Below are 16,902 nucleotides of genomic sequence, written 5' to 3'. Positions count from 1 at the left end.
AAAATATTAGCAGCTTGCCTTGCAAGGCTGCCTGCCTTATACTGATTTCTGATAAGAAAAGGAAAAAATAGGTCTGTGTTTGTTTGAAACGAGGCAGTTTCCACAGCAGCACGTTTTACCGCTGCACCTCCTCAATTCAATGCAGAGTTTAGAAATAGGAAATATAAATAAATGAATAAAATTTTGCAAAGGGAGCTTGGGGGGTTACACTCCAGCAGTACAGCCACCAAGGCAATAATGAATGAAGCAGAAATGGATTGTTTTAACAAACGGCACCGAACAGGAAGCCCGAATGAGCAGAAGTTAGGATAGGGGTAGGCAACCTTGGCTCTTTTTATGACTCGTGGACTTCAACTCCCAGAATTCCTGAGCCAGCATAGCTGGCTCAGGAATTCTGGGAGTTGAAGTCCACGAGTCATAAAAGAGCCAAGGTTGCCTACCCCTGAGTTAGGAGATGTTTTAATCAAGGGGCCTTTTCTCAGTGCTGCGTTAAAAAAAACCTCTCCATCTCTCTTTAAATGAACAGAAATCAAGACTGGTGTGAAATTTGCTCCCCCCCCCCCACACACACAATCGCTCTGCGGCTTCTATTGTGCCTGTTTTGACTCACTGTGGATGATGCTCTTCGGATGAGGTATATACTGTATAGCATACATAAGATAGACAAAGCAGCTGGTGGATTTTTTTCCCCAGCTTTGATGCCCTCCCTGCCTGCCTGTCACCAGGAAAAACCTCTGCCAATCACAGGGCTGCAGCACACGGGGTGTGTGTGTGTGTGTGTGTGTGTGTGTGGATCAGGTGGGTCACAGGGGGCCGAAGCTGCCTCCTTCTTTTCCTAATGCTCCCTATTCTGTCAGAAACCCAAACTGAATAGTTTTAGTCTCCCCTGAAAAGGTGACAAAGGGATTACACAACTTCAGGTGTCCCTTGGACAATGTTTGAAAAAAAAAGGGTGGGGGGGAGAGGGAGACAGAAAAAAAAGAGGTTGCCAAAGCTTGTGGACTTGTTTTGATGCAAGTGAAGCCAGTTCTAACCTTCTGGGTCCCTAAATACCAAAGTGCCACAAATCAGGCCTGGAAAAAAAAAAATACAAGGGACAACTAGAATAAGGTGGATTGAAATGGTGTGGCAGTTCAGTGTCTAGATGGCCACTTTAAGACTTGTGGGCTTCAACTCCTAGAATCCCCCCAATGAAAGGGAATTGAAGGCCACAAAGTGGCCAGATTGGCAGACTCCTGGTCTAGATCCTGAACAAAAGTGTGAGAATATATGATAACGGTTATTCCAGGGAAAAAAACAGCTAAGGTGCCCTACAACCTTTGTAGCCAGAATCCGGGCCCACCTGAATGCTTATTCGTTCTGCTTCTTTGGCCATTTCCAGAGCCACTCTGAGGTCCTTCTTCTCACTTTTATTCCTGATCTTGGCCTGGATGGAAGAGAGGCTTAAAATCAGAGCTGTGACTAAGGGGGGAACTCGCCACGCAGCTTCTTCCATTCGCGTTGCATCGTCCAATCCAAAGAACAGCTCTGTCTTGTGGTGAAAGGGTTACTACGGGAGGATGCTGAACCTGCATCCTTCCTTAAGTTTTCCCTTCCGTCTCTTGTTGTTTCTCAGCCCTGGAAATGGGGCTGTCTGGAAGGAAAGAGCTTGGAGTGGAGAGAGAGAGAAAAGAATGGGAACAGAAGCCGCCTTGGGCTTCCTCTTTGCCGGCCCCTTTTTCACACAGCTGGGGAAAACTTGACTTTGCCTTAGGGGTGGGCGGGTTTCCCCCCCTAGGGAGAAAGCGTGGAATTTTGTGGCCGTTGTGAAAAAAGGACAGTCTGGAGGGAAGAATGGGTGGGTGGAGGAGTGGGTGCCCATTCATTAATTTATAACCCTTTGAAGTTACAACGGGCACTGAAAAAAAGTGACTTATGACGCCTGTTGCACCGTCCCCACAGACACAGGATCAGAATTCAGACACTTGGAAACTGGCTCGTATTTATGACGGTCGCAGTGTCCCAGAGGGGTCGTGCGATTCCCCCCCCCCTTTGCCACCTTCTGACAAGCAAAGTCAAGGGGGAAGCCAGATTCACTTAACAACCATGTTGGTCACTTAACTACTGCAGGGATTTCACTTAACAGCTGTGGCAGGACAGGTCGGAAAAGGGGGCGAAACTCACTTAACGACCGCCTTGCTTAGCGACGGGAAATTGGGGCTCAGTTGTGATCTACTTTACAGCCGTGGCAAGGAAAGTCGTAAAATGGGGGAAAGCTCATTTAATTAAATATCTTTACTTAGCAATAGAAATCTGGGGCTCCGTTGTGGCTGTAAAGGACTGCCTGCAGAGTGCCTGCTATGGTTGATGGAACAGGCTGCCTGTTTTGCTCACTCCCCACCCTCCCCGCTAGCTCTGGGGGAAGCCTACCTTTTCTTATTTTATAAAAACTCCTGAGAGGTTCAGAGGAACTTCTAAATGGGTAGAGACGGGGGAGGGAGGGGGGCTTTGTACCAGAACGGGTCCCTAACTCATTTGGTTCGAGCAGGGCTTTTCAACCTTTTTACCCATTGTACCACTTTTAGGATATGGCAATATCCGAGTACCACCAGTCGCCTAGCAAGGTGTCAGAAACTTGATGATCAAAAAAAAAAGGAAAAAAGTGATGAAGTCCTCGACTTACAACAGTTTGCTTAGTGACTGTTCAAAGTTACAATGGCACTGAAAAAAGTGCCCCCCAAGCCACAGCCGAGCAACACACCTGCCTGCCCGCCCGGCCACGCTCTTCCTCCTGTCCGAGGTTTTCATTGTTGTGAGCATTTCTGTTGAGGATTGGCAGCGGGGGTGGGGTGGGGGGGTGTTTGGTTTTTATTCCCCCCCCCCCGTCTGCTGGGTGGTTGCAGCAGGTTTTGATCACTTCACATGACCCTGGGACACTGTGACCGTCATAAATATGAATCAGTTGCCAAGCATCTGAATGGAAATCACAGGACCCTGGAGATGCTGCAACATTCCAGCTGATCGGCGCTTCTTCTGGGGCTCAGCAGAAGCGCCAGGATCAGTGCCGAGCTCCAGTTGGAGCCTGGCGCTGATCCTGGCACTTCCACTGAGCCCTGACAGTCCTGCAGCTCCAGCCATCTCTCGCTCAGGCTTGTGCGGTGCTGCCACCGGTTCAACTCATTCCCCTCCCCCGCTACCACTTTTCTAGGAGGGTCGCGTACCACCTGCCAGGTGCCCATGTACCACAGGTGGCACCCGTACCACTGGTTGAAAAGCCTTGGGTTAGAGCAGGGGGTAGGCAACCTTGGCTCTTTTATGACTTGTGGACTTCAACTCCCAGAATTCCTCAGCCAGCCATGCAGTCCACAACTTTCAAAGTTGCTAAGTTAGGAGACACATACACACACACACACCGGTTTAGAATCAGACACAATGTCACACACACACACCACCAATTCTTTGCAACCTGCTACAGATCTGTGTCCTGAATCATCTGGAAACGGGAGGCTCATTGAGGGACACACACACACACATGACAAAAGCCTTGGATTTTGTGGCCCACTTGGCAAAGAAGCCCTCAAGCAAAGGCCCTCCTCTTACCAAGGCGCTTCCTTCCCCGGGTGCTTCACCATAGTTCTTCAGCTGGGAGGCAGAGATCCAAGCGCGGGTCACGGAGTGGCCGAAGAAGGTCACGTGGTACTTGGACTAAGCCAGAAGGAGAGAAGGTCAGTGGCCAGTTTGGGGAGAAGCCGCCTGGAGCGGAAGCGAAGCACGAGAAGATTCCTCGACTGGAGCAAAGATACGATGACCTTTGCGAGGAAAACCATAGGAGAAGCCTTGGAAAGGCCCATCTTAGCTAGCAAGCCTCATTCCCCAGATCAGGGGTAAGCAACCTTGGCTCTTTTAGGACTCGTGGACTTCAACTCCCAGAATTCCTGAGCCAGCATGGGGGAACTATGGCTCCCTCATGACTGGTGGACTTCAACTCCCAGAATTCCTGAGCCAGCATGGGGGAACTCTGGCCTCTTCATGACTGGTGGACTTCAACTCCCAGAATTCCTGAGCCAGCATGGGGGAACTATGGCTCCCTCATGACTGGTGGACTTCAACTCCCAGAATTCCTGAGCCAGCATGGGGGAACTATGACCCCCTCATGACTGGTGGACTTCAACTCCCAGAATTCCTGAGCCAGCATGGGGGAACTCTGGCCTCTTCATGACTTGTGGACTTCAACTCCCAGAATTCCTGAGCCAGCATGGGGGAACTATGGCTCCCTTGATGACTGGTGGACTTCAACTCCCAGAATTCCTGAGCCAGCATGGCTCAGCTTGGAAACATCTCCCTGTCCCCTCAGCATGGCTGGCTCAGGAATTCTGGGAGTTGAAGTCCACAAGTCATAAACGAGCCAAGGTTGCCTACCCCTGCCCCAGATCAACTGCCCAGACACTGCTTGCCTGTCCCCAATGGGGGGGTGGGTGTTCTTTGCAACCCCACCTTTTGGAGAAGAGGGGCAGTTGTCTGGCACCCCCTCCTCTGTTTGCTTTTGGGGCAATTTTACTGGCCTCTGGCTGTCTTCCATTTTTTTAATTCATCCTGACTGTTTGCAGCTGAACTTCCGGCATCCCCTTTTTCGAGGAGTTCCCACTATCCTGGACGCCTCTCCTGCGAGGTCTGATTATCATGGGTGGGGTACATAGGTACACAAAAACGTGGCAAATAGACACCATACTTAACAGGAAGTGAGTCCGCCTGGGAAGAAAACAGGAAGTACTCTTCCATGTCAGGGTCAGCTTCTATGATCCCCGGCCACCTAAAAACAGAGGCAGGAAGGAGAGCGGAGAACAGTGAGCTACGAAGATCCCTGGTCAAGTTTTAGTTAATTAATTAAATTCATTCTTCTAATAATGAAGAAAGGTGGTTCTTCCCTTATTCTCTTCTCTATCTGAGAAATCTTGAAAGCCCGATGTGAAAATTTCACATGAATTAATAACTTGCCTCTTGAACGTGACTCCCTTCTGGGAGGAGAGGGCAACGGAGAACACAACTCTGGCTCCTGCACCAGACACACAACCGCATTGGGCGTAGCAAAGCTAACTGCAGGCAGTCCTCAACTGACAACAGTTCGTTTAGTGACCGCTTGATGTTACGGTGCCCTGAAAAAAGTGGCCTGCAGGCATTTTTACACCTACGACTGTTGCAGCCTCCCCACGGTCATGCGAGCAAAACTCAGATGCTTGGCAACTGACCCATACTTGTGACGGTCGCACTGTCCCAGGGTCACGTAAACAGGGAAGGCAGATTCATTTAACAACCGTGTTACTAACTTAATTGTTACTGCAGTGATTCACTCAGCAGTTGTGGCAAGAAAGGTTGTAAAATGGGACAAAATTCACTTAACAACACTCTCACTTTGCAACAGAAATTGGGGCTCAGTTGTGGTCGTAAGTCGAGGACTGCTGTAAGGATGAAGAAGAACAAGCCCGGAGTCATTTCATCCACTTTTTAAAAGCGGTGTGTGAGAGAGAGAATGTCAAATGTAGGCTGTGTTTATACAAAACAGTTGACTGGGTCCTGGATCAAACAGCCGGCAGACGCATCTCTCCGACACGCACAGCTTAGTGTTCCCCTTGGTTACGTTTGTTTCTGTTGTGGCTGCCCTGTCTGTTGTGCAAATCCAGCCTGTTTGTTAAGTTTGATCTAGCACACGAAGCCAGAAAACGAATTAAATCCAGCGAGCCGGTCAAGTGTGTTGCACAAGGGCTGCCGTAGAGTCACAACAGACTCTGAAAAAAAAACATTTCTGCAAACCACAGTTTCGTCCCTCGGTCGCTTTTTGTGGTGCACCACAAGCACAGCTTTGTTGCGGCATCTTACACCCCCGTCTCTCCCCCACTGGCGCCAGCGAGGACCAGGTTGAAACCACCTCTGCCTATGAAACTCTCCGGGATCCAGGCTCCCCTGCTGGCCTCAGAGAAGTGGGAAGGAGGAGTGAACAGGACGAGGAGAGCTTAATACGGCAGGATCTCGATCTTTTTTTAAGAAAAATAACTAATACAGGTAATCCTCGACTTACAGACGTTCATTTAGTGACTGTTCAAAGTCAAAATGGACTGAAAAAAGTGACTTATGACTGTCTTTCACATTTATGACCCTGGCAGCATCCCCATGGTCACCTGATCAAAATCCAGGCGCTTGGCAACGGACTCATATTTATGACAGAGAATACAAGAAAAGAGTTGGAAGGAACCTTGGTGGTCTTCTACTAGTGGAACAGCTTGCCACCAGAAGTTACAGGCGCTCCATCACTGGAGATTTTTAAGAAGAGACTGGACAGTCACTTGTCTGGAATGGTATAGGTTCTCCTGCTTGAGGAGGGGGCTGGACTGGAGGACCTCCAAGGTCCCTTCCAGCTCTCTTCTCTTCTCTTCTCTTCTCTTCTCTTCTTATCATTATTCTATTCTTATCATTATTCTATTCTACTCTACTCTATTCTATATTCTATTTATTCCTATTCTATACTATATTCTATTTATTCCTATTCTCTATTCTCTATTCTATTCTAGTCTTTCTATTCTATTCTATTCTATTCTATTCTGTATTTTATTATTCTGTTCTATTCTGTATTTTATTATTCTATTCTATTCTATAGTCTATTTATTCCTATTCTATTCTATTCTATATTTTATTTATTCCTATTCTATTATCTATTCTATTCTATTCTAGTCTTCATATTTCTATTCTATTCTATTCTATTCTGTTCTGTTCTATTCTATTCTAACCCCCTGCTCAGGCAGGAGACCCTGTACCACACAAATGGCCGTCCAGTCTCTTCTTAAAAGGCTCCAGTGTTGGAGCATTCACTGCTTCTGGAGGCAGGCTGTTCCACTGTTAATTGTTCCCCATTATCAGGAAGTTTCTCCTTAGTTCCAGGTTGCTTCTCTCCTTGCTTAATTTCCATCCGTTGCTTCTTGTTCTGCCTTCAGGCGCTTTGGCGCTCCCTCTTCTTTGGGGCAGCCCCTGAGATACTGTAACGCTGCTATAAATTTGAATTTCCAAAAAAAGTTAACCCAAGCTGCTCCTCTGATGCCATTGCAGGAGTCAGTTCTGCCATAAAACCTGAGCTGGCTTTGCTCAGGAGCCAGTTGTGCCGGCGCCCTTAGCATTAGGGGCTTAAAAATCAAAGCACCAGAACGCAAAAAGTTCTTTCGTAAAATCCAGATACATGGCAGACGTCTGCAAGAGGAAGGGGAGACGCTCTCCTAGGCCGGAATTCCCCCTTTCCATGGGTCAGAAGCCCCATTTCTGGCTGGTTCTCCATCTGGAAGAACTGCAGCTACTGCATTGCATTGGCAAGGGCACTGCAAAAACCCGGCCTCCGGGGCTCTCCGTCTCCAGAAGGGGCGGCCGTTGAACAGACCTTGGAGGCCGAGATCGTTGGGGAGTTTTGAAGCGCCCCCCGATTCAAGGCCAAGTTGCTTTTTAGAAAGCTGCCAGACTTGGGCTGAGGCCGTTCCTTACAGCTGTGGATGAGGTGAGGCAGCCTCTATTCCCTGCACGGGGCACCCAAAGGACAGTAAGGTCCCAAAGCACAAGGATGGTGCGGCATGCACATAGCACTCACACACACGGGCCATCCAAATGTGAGAGGAAAAAAAAGAGGGATGAAAAAAGCCAAATGTGGCGGGTTCCAGTTGCTGCCGATTTCAAAAGGGCAAAAATTCCTCAGATTATGGCAGACATGTCAAACACAAGGCCCGGGGGCCGGATGCAGCCCGCGAAGTGGTATCATGTGGCCTGCGAAGCCATCCTGGAAACAGTGAGGGAACGGCCCCCGCTGCCTTGGCCCTGGCCCAGGCCGGCCGGGAACCAATGTACAATTTTGTGGTGGCCATCTATACTGAAACGCATTCAGTCTTAGCTCCATAAGCCCCCCCCCCCCTGCATGGCCTGAGAGGAACAGTGAGGCTTCTCCAGTGGACCATGCCTTGGCGCTTGCCCCGGTCCCACCCCCTTCTGCCAGAGACCCTCAGATCTGTCCCACTCCTGCCCAGGTCCCGACAGGCACCCTTGACGCGAACGATGTAGAGCTGGCCACGCCCACCCAGTAGGCCACACCCACTCCATCCACGCCCACCCAGTAGGCTGCACCCCCCCTGGCCACACCCACACCCACACCCACACCCACACACATGAGGGCAACCGCAATGCTGATGCGGCCCTCAATGAAATTGAGTTTGACACCCCTGGATTAGGGCCATAACTTCTCCATGCCTGTAGATTTGATAGGGTCTTTAAAAATAATAATAATTGAATTCTTTCTCCTTGCTAATCCATTTTCCCATCCTATCCTGACAGCGCCTTGGTGCTTTGCCTATTCCCTAGTAGTCAATTCCACAACCCCATTTTGTCAAGAGAGCCTGGTCAATTTCACAACCCCCAGCCAATTGGACCACGCCAAAATAAACCTCCGTTGCTCACGTAAGGCTTTTCCCGGGCGGGATCCCCATCTGTAGAACAGACACTGTGAGAGGCTGCATTCAGCACGGCGGAGAAACCACAATTCCCTTGAAATGTTTGTCACAGAAACACCCACACACCAAGATGTTTGAACAAGAGCATTAAGAGGGTGGCCTGGAGTGTGAATGGTAAGTTGTGTGACTTGAGGCAGCAGTGGCACAATTAAAGTAGAATGCCTTAGAAAAAACCCATCCTGGGTGTGCCTGGGGACAAGCCACAGCAGGGTCCTTCTGTGCTATGTCTAACCAGGTCCCCCCCATAATATGGAAACAGGGGAGCCCTTCTGAACGTAGCGTTTGTACCCTCACAGGACCAAGAGGTACACATGACACCCCTGTTGCCTTAATTTATAAAAGTCCACCTTGCTGTATACATCCTTTCTTTCTGGATTTGGCCTTTGGAATTACTTCTCCTGCATTTAGGAATTGGGTGTGTCTAGTTTAACAAAAAGAAGGACTAGGGGGGACATGATAGCAGTCTTCCAATATTTGAGGGGCTGCCCCAAAGAAGAGGGGGTCAAGCTATTCCCCAAAGGACCCAAAGGCAGGAGAAGAAGCAACGGATGGAAACTCATCAAGGAGAGAAGCAACCTGGAATTAAAGAGAAACTTCCTGACAGTTAGAACAACTAACCAGTGGAACCACCTGCCTCCAGAAGCAGTGAAGGCTCCAACACTGGAAGTTTTTAAGAAGAGACTGGACAGCCATTTGTCCAAAATGGTATAAGGTTTCCTGCCTGAGCAGGGAGTTGGACTAGAAGACCCCCAAGGTTCCTTCAACTCTGTTATCCTGTTATTTAATCTAAATAATGGTGTTTAAGCACGCCAAACTAAGTTGGGGCCGTTTCAATCTGGTTCTTTTTGCCTACCAGGGGTATCCATATTGCTTGGCCCATACGATGGACCCTGGGAAATAAATGGCATAGACCACTTCGTTTTCGGAGCCCGACCAGTCCTCCTCGGGAACACTGCAGCTGTTGTACTGAAGATCTGCGAAGAGAAAACAAATATGCCACTGAAATTAAGCCTGGTCAAAGGACTCCCTTATGCTGAGCCCAGCTCCTAGCAGGGATTCCAGAGACACATCGGTGCAGTTTTACTGGCAGCAGTACAGAAAGGAAGGATGTATGCAGCAAGGTGGACCTCTTCCTGTCCTGTTTTTCTTAGTTGGGACCTATAGCCCTGGGATTTCCTCGTGGTCTCCCATCCCAGTTCTAATCAAGTCAGCTGATTGTTGCCACCAAAAAGAAGCTCAATTTGTGCAAATGTACGGACTTTCCCCTTTCACTCTGGAATTGAGTAACAGAGTTGGAAGGGACCTCGGAGGTCTTCTAGTTCAGCCCCCCTGCTCAAGCAGGAGACCCTATAGCTGTGGTGGCGAACCTATGGCATGGGTGCCAGAGGCGGCACTCAGAGCCCTCTCTGTGGGCACGCGCAACGTCGCCCCAGTCCTAGGCCTTCAGCTGGGTTTTATAAAACCTTTTCGCTTTAGGCTCCGCCGCCGTGTGCAAAAAAAAAAAAAAAAGGTTCAATCAATCAGTCAATTTCAGCTTCTCGCGGGGAAAAAAAAGATCTTGCAAAGTTGGAATTGATTGATTGAACTTTTTAGTCCCACCCGGTCTGCCGTTACCACCGCAGCCACGCCCACCCAATGGGCCACACCCACCCGGCACCCGACGATGCATAAGTGGGTTTTGGGTTGCAGTTTGGGCACTCGGTCTCTAAAAGGTTCGCCATCACTGCCCTATAGTACCACCCCAGACAAATGGCTGTCCAGTCTCTCCTTAAAAACCTCCAGTGTTGGAGCACCCACCACTTCTGGAGGCAGGTAGTTCCACTGATTCCTGCTTGTCCGTGATGGGAGATCCTCGGCAGGAAGCGCTTTCACTTAATCGAAGGAAAGGAAGCCCCCTCCCCCCAGTCCACCAGCCCCACTCAGAGGCTTCTCCCCTACCTGGGTTCTGGCTACAGGACCAGTCCTCCGGCAGGGCTGAGGGGTCCACGTCGCTGCTGAGTCGCCGCCACTTCTCACAGCTGGGGTAAGAGCACTGGACCCAAGCGGTGCAGCAGCCTAGGAGCAGAAAAGCACCAGGAAACTGGCTGTCAGGAAAGGAATGGAAGTGCCAGACAGATGTTCCACACAGGAAGAAAACTTGGAACTGGGACTGGAGGGCCCCGGTCAGCGGTGTTGCAATAATAGGATTCATGCACTGGGCAGGAGGTTAGACCAGACCAGGGGTAGGCAACCTTGGCTCTTTTATGACTGGTGGACTTCAACTCCCAGAATTCCTGAGCCAGCACAGCTGGCTCAGGAATTCTGGGAGTTGAAGTCCACCAGTCATAAAAGAGCCAAGGTTGCCTACCCCTGGACTACATGATCCATCCGTTTCTCTTCTGATCCTGACCTTCTCTGATATATCAAGAACGGGGAAAAAAGCCCCAGCAAACCTCAGCTTTGTAAATACAGGAAGTCCCCGACTTACAAGTGATCATTCGAAGTTACGACAGCACTGAAAAAAGTGACTTGCGGGCGTTTTTCACCCTTGCGACCGTTGCCGTGGTCAAAACTCAAGATGCTTAGCAACTGGCATGTACTTGTGACAGCTACAGCGTCCCATTTTTTGCAACCCCATGACCAAAAGTCAGACGCTTGGCAACGGACTCGTATTTATGACGGTCGCGGTGATCCCCTTTTGCGACCTCGTGACAAGCAAACTCAGCGGGGGGGAACCGGATTCACTTAGCAATCTTCTTGCTCGCTTAACAACCGGAGTGATCCACCGAACAACCGTGGCAAGGAAGGTCGTAAAACGGGGCAAAACTCACTTAATGACCGTCTTGGTTAGCAAGAGAAATTTTGGGTGGTCGTAAGTTGAGGACTACCTATATCCCGATTTTAATGTATTTTTCTCCCTGTAGTTTTGGGATTCTTTTCTGCGGACCGTGTAGCTTTTCCTTAAAGAGACAGCAGCCTAGGCCACACTGTGTTAAGGGCCCTTCCTCACAACTACACACACACACACACACACATCCCTCCTGTCTTTCAATCAGCGGAAAAGCACGACAACCAAGAACGCACCACCTTCGTGGCCGGGCTTTTCTGCCTCAGAGGAGCCATCGGTGGGTCTCCTGACTTCCTCTGAGCATGTCAAGAAAAGAGAGAAAAAAGGAGCTGACAGGATGGCGGTCGGAAGGACGAGGCAGGGAGGGCGGGAGGGAGGGAGCCGGCAACCACACTGAGGAAGCACACAACTTTCTTGGCCTTCCCTTCCCTTCCCCTCAGCCCTTCCCCTCCGCAGCCGTTCGTTGGGCCAGTCAGTCAAAATACAGGTAGTCCTCAACTTACGACCACCACTGAGGCCAACATTTCCGTCGTTAACTGAGACATTTGTTAAGTCAGTTTTGTCCTGTTTTACGACCTTTGTTGTTCACCTCCCGTCAAAACTTTTTAAAAGGTTCCATCAAAATTGCCCCTCCCTTTTTCTTCTTAACCCATTCTTGGCTCCCTTTCGCTACATTTTCTGCAACCATTTTTTTTCTTCCTCCCCGCAAGCGCTGCGTGCCCCCTCCTCCTCTTCCTCACCTCTGCAGGTGGCTTTATTTACATGCATCTATTTTTTTTCTCTCAGCCAGAGGTTCTGTTCCACCAAGAGTCCTTTTTACGCTTCCTATTACAGCAAAGTCCCTTCTGTGACAAGATAATAATTCTCCCTCTTCCCAGGCCGCTTTCTCTTCTTTCCACTCTCATCCTTTCTGCCGAGAGATTAATTACTGTAATTGTCTTCTCTCTTTTCAAAGAGAAGCTGTACTTTCTCTTCTTGGGCTTGTTCTTCTTTCACTAGTCTAGCTCCTTCCACTTCTTTCATGTCTTCCTTCCTTCTTCCCTTTGTTCTTCCTTCCTCTCCTCTCCTTTCCTTCCTCTCCTCCCTCCCTCCTCCTTCCTCTTTCCTCTCTTTCTCTCCCTCCCTCCCTTCCTCTTTCTATCTTTTCCTTCCTCTCTTCTCCTCCATCGCTTTTTCCTCTTTCCCCTCCCTCCCTCCCTTCCTCTTTCTCTCCTTTCCTTCCTCTTTCCTCCCTCCTTCTTCCTCTTTCTTCTCTTTCTCTCCGTCCCTCCCTCCCTTTCTCTTTTCCTTCCTCTCTTCTCCTCCATCACTTTTTCCTCTTTCCTCTCTCCCTCCCTCCCTTCCTCTTTCTCTCCTTTCCTTCCTCTTTCCTCCCTCCTTCTTCCTTTCTTCTCTTTCTCTCCCTCCCTCCCTCCCTTTCTCTTTTCCTTCCTCTCTTCTCCTCCATCACTTTTTCCTCTTTCCTCTCTCCCTCCCTTCCTCCCTTTCTCTCCTTTCCTTCCTCTCTTCTCCACCCTCCCTCCTTTTCTTTCCTCTCTCCCTCCCTCCCTCCCTCCTTTTCTTTCCTCTCTCCCTCCCTCCCTCCCTTCCTTTCTATCTTTTCCTTCCTCTCTTCTCCTCCCTCCTTTTCCTCTTTCCTCTCTTCATCCCTCCCATCCTCTTTCCCTCCTTTCCTTCCTCTCTTCTCCTCCCTCCTTCTTCTTTCCTCTTTCTCCCTCCCTCCCTCTCTTTCTCCTTTCCTTCCTCTTCTCCTCCCTCCCTTTTTCTTCCTCTCTCTCTCTCTCTCCCTCCCTTCCTCCCTTTCTATCTTTTCCTTCCTCTCCTCCCTCCCTCCTCCTCTTCATTCCTTCCTGGCATGGCATTAGTTTCTTTAAGCCTGCGGTGGTCATGCCACGGTCCCAGACCCTCCAAACCAGCTTCAAGCCAGCCTGCGGTCAATACTGGCAACCTTCAACGCAGAGGACGCCTTCGGAGGCAGTGGGTCCACCCTCCCACTCACTGACAGAGGGTGCAGGAATCCCACCAGTGTATCCCACTGCCCCATCTACGGGAGACTGGTCCTTTTCGAAACATACCAGTGTTTGCAACGGAGGGTAGGAAGGCTACTACTCAACCCCCCCAAGCACCAGCCTTCTGCCCAGCAGGGGAATGCTAAGGAAGGGGAAGGTGCCTAAGAGGTCAGGGGAAGCAAGAAGGTCTGCTAATGAGCGGTTTGAACCCAGGCCCTCCTGGAAACCGTGGTTTACGGGACCGCACGTGAGTGGATCTGCCCCAGCGGCAGGCACCCCCGGGTCCTTCCCATTCTCATGGGACTTCTGCAGAAGGACGAAACCGCAGAGCAGAAACCCAGCCTGGCTGCCCGACGGTGCTGGTGGCATCTGCTCAGCACCCCTCTGTCCGTCCTCCCCGAAGCCCTCCTGGAAGAGAGGCAGAGTTCAGCTCACGGCCGCTGCCACTTCCTCCGGCCGCCTCCTCTTCCTCCTCCTCCTCCTCCTCCTCCGGCGCTTCCTCTGGGTCAATGACGTCTTGGGCGTTGCCGCCTTGCGCGGCTTTCTTGGGCTCTCTTTTCCGGTTTGCCTTACACCCTACATTGTTTGCTGCCGCTTTCTCATCTGCCAGGAGACAAAGAAAAATAAGTATTTTGCCCATTGTGTGTGTGTGTGTGTGTGTGTGTGTGTGTGGTTGCTTTCTCTATAAAAACACCAGAGGAGTGTTGTGGGAGCAACAACAGCACCACTGGACTGGAAGAGGAAACGGTGTGAGCCTTAGCAGCTTGTTTTGAAACCCTGGAAATAACGTCGATATCAATTTGGCCCCGGCCACTCTGCATTGCTTTCCCTGGCCAGGCTTCCATCCACACCAACAAACCCTGGGCCAACACAGCCACACTCGCGCAGAACCCTTTTCCTGCCGCCAGAAGTTTGCAACACGGGGCGGTTCGCTTTTGTGTTTTCATGAAAAAGAAAACGTACTTGGCTTTTTTTCACCCTTATTGGCACCAAATCTGCTTTCCTTCTTCATTTTGATTTGGTGTCCTTTCCATCCCACTTTTGTTTTCTTCGGCGAGCCGTTCCTCTCTGCAGGCAGAAATGCCTCCGATGGCTCCCTGAGAAAACCACACAAGCACATGGTGGATTCCCCCTCAGTAAGGTGGGTGAAAAACGCCCCTTCTTGCATCTTTTTTATTAGGTATAATGCCAGAAAAGACTAACAAACAAAGCTTATATACATATAAGGAACGGTTGCTGGAATTGGGTATGTCCAGTTTAACGAAGAGAAGGACGAGGGGGGACATGATAGCAGCCTTCCAATATCTCAGGGGCTGCCCCAAAGAAGAGGGAGTCAAGCTCTTCTCCAAGGCGCCTGAAGGCAGGACGAGAAGCAACCGATGGAAACTGATCAAGGAGAGAAGCAACCTAGAACTAAGGAGAAACTTCCTGACAGTTAGAACAATTAACCAGTGGAACCACCTGCCTCCAGAAGCGGTGAATGCTCCAACACTGGAAGTTTTTAAGAAGAGACTGGACAGCCATTTGTCCGAAATGGTGTAGGGTTTCCTGCCTGAGCAGGGGGTTGGACTAGATGACCTCCAAGGTCCCTTCCAACTTTATTATTATTATATTTGATTTTGCATGTCACAACAGCGGCAAGAATTATATTTGCGCAATACTGGAAAAAGGAAGGAATACCATCAGATGAAGAAATAATTAAAAAAATACTAGAATGCGCAGAGATGGATAGACTGACTATGAGACTGAAAGAAAAGAAGAAGAAACGGAATATTATCAAACTTGGGACTTATTTTATTGACGGCTAGAGGAAAGAATAAAGGATTAGGAATTAAATGTGTATTAGTGAATGTAAACTCAGACAGCACATTTGTTGAAAAAATATTACTGAATGTATGGGGGGGGGGGAAACCAATAAAAACTCTTACAAAAAAAAAAGAAAGCATCTAGAACTAAGGAGAAACTTCCTGACAGTGAGAACAATTAACCAGTGGAACAACCTGCCTCCAGAAGTGGTGAATGCTCCATCACTGGAAGTTTTTAAGAAGAGATTGGACAGCCATTTGTCTGAAATGGTGTAGGGTTTCCTGCCTGAGCGGGGGGTTGGACTAGATGATCTCCAAGGTCCCTTCCAACTTTATTATTATTATTATTATTATTATTATTATTATTATTATTATTATTATTACTACTACTACTACTACTACTATTATTATTATTATTATTATTATTATTATCATCATCATCATCATCATCATCATTATTATCATCATCATCATCATCATCATCTTAGGATCTATGGCACTTACAAGGTGACTGACAAGCACATTCTGGAGCGCATAACGGCAGACGTGTCACCGGAAGGCAGAATCACGAAACTGCGTCTCACTTACTTTGCCCCACGTCGTGTGGGGGAATTTACTGGAGAAAGCAATTATGCTTGGAAGAGAGAGAACAGTAAAAGGAAAGCAGGCCTTCGAAGAATGCGATGGCCGGACACCCTCAAAGCTGACCCCAGCCAGAGCGTAGAAAAACTCAAAGAAGCAGCGCAAGATAGGATGACGTGGAAAGGCCCGGCCCTGAGAATCGCCAGGAGTCGGACACGTCATTAGGAGAGGCAAAATGATGTAGAGGCTGAACGGTGCATTACGACTTTACCCAGCCTACGGAGACTCCCTGGATGACTTTTGTCAATCCCTATCCCTTAGCCTGCCTTGTGGCATTATTACTGAGAGTGATTGGAGAAAAGAGGGCTATGCAGGTCAACCTCGGCATCCGGAAGAGAGAAAAAAAATGGATATAATAACTAAGCAAACACACAAAGGGGCCAGTCCTCAATTTTTCCTGTGAAAGAGCAGCCAATCCATTTCTCAATAAAAGCTACTCTGAACATACGGTACGGGTTTCCCTTAAATTCCCCTCATTTGGAACGAAGGGGTGAGCTCTTGGTTCTGTCATGTCCAAAGAACGGCTACCCACTTGAGGAAAAAAAAAGGAAATGCATGTTTCTGGAGCCAGATTTATTTCTTTTAAAAAAAGTATGGAAGAGGGAAGGAGTCACTTAATGTGCCATATGAAATACTGTAAATAATTATACTATGGTTTAATTTGATGGCCTGGTTCACACAATAAGCAATGAAGAGAAGGACGAGGGGGGACATTGTTATTTTCAATATCTCAGGGGCTGCCCCAAAGAAGAGGCAGTCAAGCTATTCTCCAAAGTGCCTGAAGGCAGAACAAGAAGCAACGGATGGAAACTAATCAAGGAGAGAAGCAACCTAGAACTAAGGAGAAACTTCCTGACAGTTAGAACAATTAACCAGAGGAACAACCTGCCTCCAGAAGCGGTGAATGCTCCAACACTGGAAGTTGTAAGAAGAGACTGGGCAGCCATTTGTCTGGAATGTTATAGGGTCTCCTGCTTGAGCAGGGGGTTGGACTACTAGGAGACCCCTCAAGGGCTCTTCCAGTTCTATTCTGAATGGAGCTGAAATATTCCCCAGTCTTGGCTTCCAGCATTTTGAATCTTGTCTTATGAAAGGAAAGTTACCTGAGA

General features: G+C 49.0%; 1 protein-coding gene across 1 annotated transcript in view; it reads right to left on the bottom strand.

Moving 5' to 3' along the window:
• Nucleotides 1–16,902, bottom strand: part of ZCWPW1 (zinc finger CW-type and PWWP domain containing 1) — a 28,936-nt gene that overhangs the window by 5,257 nt on the left and 6,777 nt on the right. The window contains exons 4-10 of the mRNA XM_029283569.1: nt 13,782–13,949; nt 11,574–11,633; nt 10,449–10,565; nt 9,364–9,484; nt 4,714–4,789; nt 3,580–3,684; nt 1,343–1,426 (exon numbers count right to left, since the gene is read on the bottom strand). Coding sequence (XP_029139402.1) covers nt 1,343–1,426; nt 3,580–3,684; nt 4,714–4,789; nt 9,364–9,484; nt 10,449–10,565; nt 11,574–11,633; nt 13,782–13,949 — 731 coding nt within the window. The remainder of the gene's footprint in view (nt 1–1,342; nt 1,427–3,579; nt 3,685–4,713; nt 4,790–9,363; nt 9,485–10,448; nt 10,566–11,573; nt 11,634–13,781; nt 13,950–16,902) is intronic.

This window comes from Protobothrops mucrosquamatus, unplaced genomic scaffold (genome assembly GCF_001527695.2).
Source record: "Protobothrops mucrosquamatus isolate PMUCROS unplaced genomic scaffold, P.Mucros_1.0 scaffold141, whole genome shotgun sequence".
In the NCBI taxonomy this organism is placed as follows: domain Eukaryota; kingdom Metazoa; phylum Chordata; class Lepidosauria; order Squamata; family Viperidae; genus Protobothrops; species Protobothrops mucrosquamatus.
Note: the sequence above shows the minus strand (reverse complement) of the source record. Positions and strands in the feature narration are given on the sequence as shown.